This window comes from Cyprinodon variegatus, unplaced genomic scaffold, assembly GCF_000732505.1.
Source record: "Cyprinodon variegatus isolate N-32 unplaced genomic scaffold, C_variegatus-1.0 Scaffold203, whole genome shotgun sequence".
NCBI classification, from domain to species: domain Eukaryota; kingdom Metazoa; phylum Chordata; class Actinopteri; order Cyprinodontiformes; family Cyprinodontidae; genus Cyprinodon; species Cyprinodon variegatus.
In genome coordinates, this window is record NW_015150656.1 from 261530 (window position 1) to 269165 (window position 7636).

At 40.8% G+C, this 7636-nt stretch overlaps 1 protein-coding gene across 1 annotated transcript in view; it reads right to left on the bottom strand.

Annotated features, from left to right (window-relative positions):
* Window positions 1-4288, bottom strand: part of LOC107088013 (multiple epidermal growth factor-like domains protein 9) — a 7451-nt gene extending 3163 nt beyond the window's left edge. Inside the window, exons 1-2 of the mRNA XM_015379908.1 lie at window positions 4204-4288; window positions 2056-2325 (exon numbers count right to left, since the gene is read on the bottom strand). Of these exons, the coding sequence (XP_015235394.1) occupies window positions 2056-2325; window positions 4204-4288 (355 nt within the window). The remainder of the gene's footprint in view (window positions 1-2055; window positions 2326-4203) is intronic.
* Between the last annotated feature and the right edge of the window lie 3348 nt (window positions 4289-7636).

A 7636-nucleotide genomic window follows, 5' to 3' on the forward strand; every position in this document is an offset into this window, starting at 1 on the left:
GCAGCAGTGCTACCCACTGTGCACTGAACTGCCCATGCATTATATGTAATTAAGTTATTTTAAGAGTAAATAAACTCATTCCATTGGCAAATCCTCTTATTACCTGAGCAACTTAAGGGTAAATACACTTGATTTAAGACATTTGTACTTATTTCTAAGTGTACCAATTCACACAGCAAAAACAATCTAGAAATAAGTAAAACATTTTTAAATCAAGTGTATTTACTCTTAAGTTACGCAGGTAATGAGAGGATTTGCCAATGGAATGAGTTTATTTACTCTTAAAATAACTTAATTACATATAATGCATGGGCAGTTCAGTGCACAGTGGGTAGCACTGCTGCCTTGCAGTCAGAAGGTTGCGGGTTCGATTCCCGGGGTCTTTCTGCATGGAGTTTGCATGTTCTTCCTGAGCATGGGCGTGGGTGTTCTCTGGGTAATCTAGACAGCAACCCTCGCAACCCCGCTTGGAATAAAGCGTGCTAGAAAATGGATGGCATATTATGCACTTGAAATTATACAATCTTATTCTAAATGTAAATCGTCTTGTTTCATTGGAAAAGTGTCTCACTTACCTCCGCAATTCAAGAAAAAATTCACTTATTTTAAGAAAAATCGATTTATTTAGATTTCAATTTTTTGCACTGAGCTGATCACTTCCAACCTTAATTGTTTCTGAGGTCTTTGAAGGAGGCGGCCTACATGGCAGGGTTATCACTAAGATGTTTTTATCAAGCATGTTTTTAAAAATATTTTATAAAAAATATAAATGTTATAAAACATTTTCTAGTATTCCAGAAGGATATTGAAACTACAACTACAACTTTATGTTATCAAATTCATCTTAAAAGCAGTTAACAGAGACACAGGTTGTGTATGATTTAAATGCAGGGAGGATCCATTTTACAGTAAAATATTATATTTATATCCAACTGGTTGATTCAGGAGGATCAGTGGAATCTTTATACATGTGTGGCTCATGCTGAATGGGAAAACAGAGGAGAGTCTCTTCTCTCTCTGACTGCAAAAACTGGCTACAGCTGCTGTGTTTTCGAGGAGGGAGGGTCTCGCTCACTCACTGCTGTTTAAGGACCCTAAACTAAGAGCTAAGGGTGAATGTGATGTCACCAGCAGTTCCCTCATATTTATGTTTAGGTAAAGGTTTATAAAAATACCATTTACACTGCCATAATGCTCATTAAAAGTAGTTGCATTGTGCTTTTATAAGTTTTAATGTAGCCATTAAAAGGAGGGAGCCTTTTTCTAAAATCAGCGCCTCGGTTTTAAAATTAAGAACAACCCTCAGCATCCTCTTCATCAGAGTGTCTTCAGCACTGAATGATGGCTTTATTCAAAGAGCAAGTTAAAAATCGGATCAGTTTATCTATAAAACGTCAACCCACAACGTGTCAGTTCAATTAAATCATCCAGACTGATTGGTTAAAAGCTTTTCATCTCAGGAAACCTAGCAGATTGCAGTTGAGTTGTTAACTGGCAGCATTCACTCCTCATGGATGAGCATGTGGTGACAGTGGAGAGAAAAAACTCCCTTTTAACAGGAAGAAAGCTCCAGCAGATCCAGGCTCAGAGTGAGCGGCCATCTGCTGAGGCCGACTGAAGTTTGATCATATGGAAGCAGACGCACAAAAAACACAGAAACAAAGTTGCATCTGAATGAATCACAGAGCTTCAGAGGCCAAACATAACTGTTAAAAATAGCAAAGGAAGGGTGGCTGAAAACTGGGTCATCAACAGGATTACAAATCCTAAAACAGAAGAGCTGAAAAAGAAACTAGCTGTAACATCGGCCTAAACAAAGAAATATTAGGGGAACTAAATGAACTGAACCTGTGACCTAAAGAGGGATCTAAATTTATCTGAAATGAAGCGACGCATCAAAAAGCAAAAAAGTTATTTCCTATGAAAATAGCCAGATCCTGAGTCACAAGCTGCTCTCCTTACACAGTTTTTAGTCACTCTTTGTCCTTGTTAGACAACAAATAATAATGTTAGATGTTAATAACATTAAAAGATATCCTGAGGTTTTCGCCTTACTTAGACGGGTGCAGTTGTGTGCTCTGGCGTCCCCCACGAACCCGGGGGCGCACTCCTGGCACCGCGACCCAGAGGTGTTGTTTATGCAGCTGAGGCAGGTGCCACTTTTAGGGTCACAGAGCTGGGGGGGCCCCTGAGGGTCTGCGTTGCCGCTGCAGTCGCATGGCACACAGGTCCCTGAGGCGTTGTAGAAACCAGGGCTGCACTGGTCACAGTGTGGGCCGCTGTAGTGGGGAAGGCACTGGTCACACACTGGAGAGCCACTGGCATCTGAAGGAGAAGAGAGAATACCACGTCAGCTCAAGGTAAACAGAGAGGCTGGAAGACACTTTAATGAACAATAAGTCAACGATCCTCTAAAAAACTGATTCAGGGTAAAAAAACCTCTCAAAGAAATACTTTACAAATGAGCAGATTTACATGGATTCTTTCATATGAAATACATGTATAAAAACTCAACACGTTGCTTTTGCCACTAGGGGGAGTAAGAGGACAAGCTGTAAATGTGGGAGCCATGTTGTGGTTTATTATCCTTCCACAGCCTGCTTTCCCTCAGATGCTTCATGAAAACATGGACTGCTGTGTCTCCTGAGCCCAGGTCACACCCAGGCACCTTCTGTCCTATACCCTGTGGAGAGCAGGGAGCCTGGCATGGAGGGCAAGTGGAACATTCAATACATGTATAGAGAATTCACGAAAAGAAGAAATCTGAGGAATGCATAAAATAAATGCAATCTTAGACTGAAATGTGCTTTAAATGAGCAGATTAAAACATAAATGCATCTGTAAAGGAGAGATAGGGATGAATCCTCCCTCATTATCATATAGACATAAACACAACACATGTGGGAAGATGTTTTGGAAGCAAACTTTACACCCCACACACACACACACCCACACCCATAGGAAATATAAAATAGATTCAAGGCTTTATGTGTGTTTCTCATTGGACTGTTTGGTCCTTTATTCTGAAAATTCCAGAAACAAAGCACATTTTATAGATTCGATGTAGATTCTGATTTCATTCCCACCACTGGTGGTTAGAACAGGTACACTCTGCTACCAGGAGTCAGCTTTCCTTCATGGTAATATGACACTGAAACACCTTCTGCCATGGAGGTAAGGAGATGCAGTATTAAAGGGCAGCACCATCACTGCTCCGTGCCCCAGAAGACAAAGCTTTTCCCCAAACATCGTCTTATTGACAATCAACAAGTTCCTGACACGTCTGCTTGGGCCTCTGTAGGGGTTCCTATGGAGCGAAGGGAACAAGCAGCAGGGGAAAATAAATCCTTCACTCTGAAAGTCAAAGGTGGGATCTAAGCACACTGCAAAAATTATCTAGAAATAAGTACAAATGTCCTAAATTAAGTGTATTCACCCTTAATTTTAGTATAATTGCTGTTATTTATTCTTAAAATAAGATAATTAGATAATATGCACTTGTAATAAGACAATGCAATTGCTTGTTCTTAATTTAAATGTAAATAGTCTTGTTCCAATGGCAAAGTGTCTCACTTACCTCCTCAATTCAAGACAAAATGCACTTATTTAAAAAAAAAAAAAATAGCTTATTTAGATTTCAATTTTTGCAGTGCAACAGTTGGAATCAAAACTTAACGCTCACATATCAGTAATGACTGTGGAACAATACGATTTCTACATATATGAATCAGCATTAAGTCTGGTGGGGGAAAAAAAAGTGGATTTAAATTGTTCTTTTATTTGCGGTGGGGTTAAAAAGTTTGACCAAATCTGACCCACAGGTGGTCAGAGTGAAACATACAAGCTCAAACATGAACTTGGAAGCTCAGTGGGTTTGTTTTAGTGGGACTGCCTGGTAGATAAAGGCAGGCCTTCTGATTAGCCTGCAGCTTTGAATGCTTCCCCAGGCTTGATGGGATTTGGATGTCCTCCAGCTTGTTTATGCAAGAGTCCCACTAGGCAACAATGCACCTTTTTCCCCCCTGTAATAACAAACAAGCACATGTTCCATTTGAAACTTGGGTTTTTTAGCCTAAAAATAAGCAGAGCCGGTTGGTTTGCAGCAGCGAGGGTTTTCAGTAACTCTCTACCTGTTGTTTCTACCATCCTCTGGTTACAGACTACCTACAGGAGACTTGAAGGTTACCTTCTGCTCTTTCTCACTTGATGGTTCCAGTTCAGCCCTGCATGTCTTCACATAGAGCCTGATGGCTGCAGGTATGGTTTGTTGCTCCACCTGCACCACCATGGACTGTTACATGAGCTCTGTTATGGTGGATGTCAGTGTTTCTGGTAGAAATGTTTTCACGTCTGAACAGCTAATTTTGTGTGTGATCAGCTGGTTCTAGTTGTTATTAAATGCGTTGTGTCTTTAAATGCAATCTTGCAAAATAAAATAAAAATTCAGGGTCGACCACAACTCTCACTCAGACCCAATGTCCTTTTTTTGATCATTAATCTAATACATTTTTTTTCTTTGTTTTGGTAAAGTGGTTATCTGGCCAAACTCCTTTATTTCTCCCCATCAAGCTGAAATAGGCTCCAATCTACGACTAAAACGATTAATTGCGATTAATCATTTATGTAAATATGTTAACTTGAGGATAGCATCGAAAACATTTTAGCCCGTAACTTCAATACTACAATATTAAATAACATGTAGTTATTTCATGCTATATTCATTGATATAGATAGAAATTCAGGTTTTCCTGGTGGGGCTGGTGTCTATGTCTGTCTGTCTGTAAGTGAAAGGCAGAGACACCATGGACAGGTCACCCGTCTATTGCAGCTAAAATAATTCATTTCTAAATAAACTACATTTAATTCATTATTTTAAAAATAATATTAATTATTAAATGGGTCTTTAGTAATAATTTATTGTGCATGAAATGATTGAATTAGATTTTTAAAAAATTGAGTAAAAGTTACATCTAATTATTTAATTATGTATTGCGGCCCTTCATATTACCGGAAGGCCGGTATTTTTGGCTGATATTAGAAGTTTTCATTATTTCAGTATCAGCTGGTACCTGAATCTGGCACATTCACTAGTTCATCTAGCAGGTAAACCTTGGGATCATGTGAAGCACATATATGCTGCTCTCTTCATTTTCTATCCATTGTTGTTTGATTTGTTAGCTTTTTTAGGGGTTTAAACCGAGACTTGTGTAACATGGGATATTTTTATGATGAAGAGAGGAAGAAAAAACATGAACAAGAAAAAAACTTGACAAATAAATTTAAAAAATTAACATGAGATGTCTGTTTTTTTTTCCACTTAAGATTCAATTTTTCCTTTATAATATAAATGTATACATGTAATTCCTTATTTTCCTTCCTGTTAAAAAGGAGGTTTTCCTCTCCACTGTCGCTACAGGCATGCTTAGTGTGAGGGATTGTATTTGAGTCGATGAGTTGATGCTATCAACTGGTTTTCCTTAGATAGAAAACTTTGAATCAATTTGACTGGATGATCTGTGCTATATAAATAAACTATATTGAAATTTAATTGAAATTATACGTATGTGCATTTTCCATTTTGTAATTTCCTTGGTGGGTAGCACTGCTGCCTTGCAGCAAGAAGGTTCTGGGTTCGATTCCCAGTCTTTCTGCATGGAGTTTTCATGTTCTCCCTGAGCATGCATGGGTTCTCTCCGGGTACTCTGGCTTCCTCCTACAGTCCAAAAACATTACTGTTAGGTTAATTGGCTTCTCTAGAAAATTCTCCTTAGGTGTGAGTGTGTACGTGAGTGGTTGTTTGTCTCTGTGTTGCCCTGCGATGGACTGGCGACCTGTCCAGGGTGGACCCCGCCTCTTGCCCATTGACAACTGGAGTAAGGTACCAGCACCCCTCGTGACCCCACTTGGGATTAAGCATGTTTGAAAATGGATGGGTGTTACTTTACCGAAAGTATGTTTTTCAGTTAATTGAAAAAAAGAATTGATAAATTTATGGATTTCTAAAATAATAAATTGGTGCGGCCCTACTTCGATCGCAGAGTGGACTTTGCAGGGTCTTAATGAAAAAGGTCAAATGACACTAAAGCAAGAAATAAAGTAGCTGAGAAAAACTCTAAACATCAGAGAACTGTGGACCACTGGATCCACATTGGAACCAGTCAGTTGTGTACCTGATCCGTATCTGCGTGGTTCTGGCCTAGTTTGCAGTCTCTAGTGTCGTCATGTGACTGTTCTCCAGCAGGGAGCAGGCTGCTCCTCATGATAAGCTTGATTTAACCTCTGCTGGGGGTTCAAAGGCATCAGCCTGCTGAGTTAGGTTATATAACCCTGAGAAAGGAGCTGCTCTGCACAGCGCTGCGTGTGGCCCATCGGCCTGAACCGCTTCTTCCTCCATCGTATGACGTTTGAGGGCGCACACACACGCGTGCACGCAAAGGTCCGGTAACGGAGGTCTTTTGAAGCTCTGTTTGTCTTAGAGTAAAAGGAGGAGACATGTTTGGGAAAAAGGAAGGGACCGAGATGATCTGCTGATCCTCAGGAGGAGCAGACAGAAGCAAACCAAACTCCACCACTGAGTACAGACACAATCACACATGGATGATTTAGTATGTGTGACCCACATTCTGTACTGGTGCATTTCTCTGAGAGTCTACAGGGAGTTATTTTCATCAACTACATCAGCCACATCACCACATCTATGATCAGCCATGTTTTCCTGCATTTGTGCAAATATCTGTTGCTGATGAAGGAACCACCAGCTGCGTTGTGAGCCATATTTCCAGCAGACGAAGGAAAGGTCCAGAAAGGACATTTTGATCATCCATCTCTCACACAGCCTCTCCTGCAGTGATGCTGTCTAAACACAGAGTGATGCTTCCCTCCCCCCCAGTCTGTTCCTTCCAGTCTCTGAAATGGCCCAGCTGTGCGAAGCCTGGTTCATGTCCCTTCCACTCCCCTCCCATATTTTGCATCCTCTGCCGTGGCCCTGGGCAGAGGCAAACTAAAGCTGACAGCCTGAGTTCACCAGAACGAGGCCGTTTCTACGCAGGGACCCACTGACGGCGGGTGGCAGAGCTGCCAATGATTGGGCCAGGAACGGCGAAGTGATGCAGAGCTAAAGGAAAGCCCACTGAGCCATTAGCAGACAAGGTTCACACAGAGCGGCATGGAGATGGGCTGCGATCTAAATCAGAGAGTTGTTGTGATGTTTGAACCTGATGAGGTGAACCCATAAAAGGAAACCAGCAACACTAAGCACAAACCACACTGTAATATTTAGCCTTTATTTACTTTCTTACATCATCTGAAACTACTGAAAGACATAAAATACATAAAACCATAACATAATCTTCATATAATCATGGTTTTAGGGGAACCTTATAAAGTCCCATTTTCTGTGCTTCACAAAGACACAAATTAAGGCTCAAAGTCTGGTAGAGCACCAAATAATGATTACAATTGAATGTTATTGATCTCACAATGGAGAAATTCACTTCTGCATTTAACCCATCCCCTTGGGGAGCAGTGGGCTGCCATTGTGCGGCGCTTTGGGTGCAGTGCAGGGTAAATGGTCTTCTTCGGGAACCCAGAGTGCAGGCTGGGGGGAACATACAGGGTACTTGCAACCTTCTTTGAG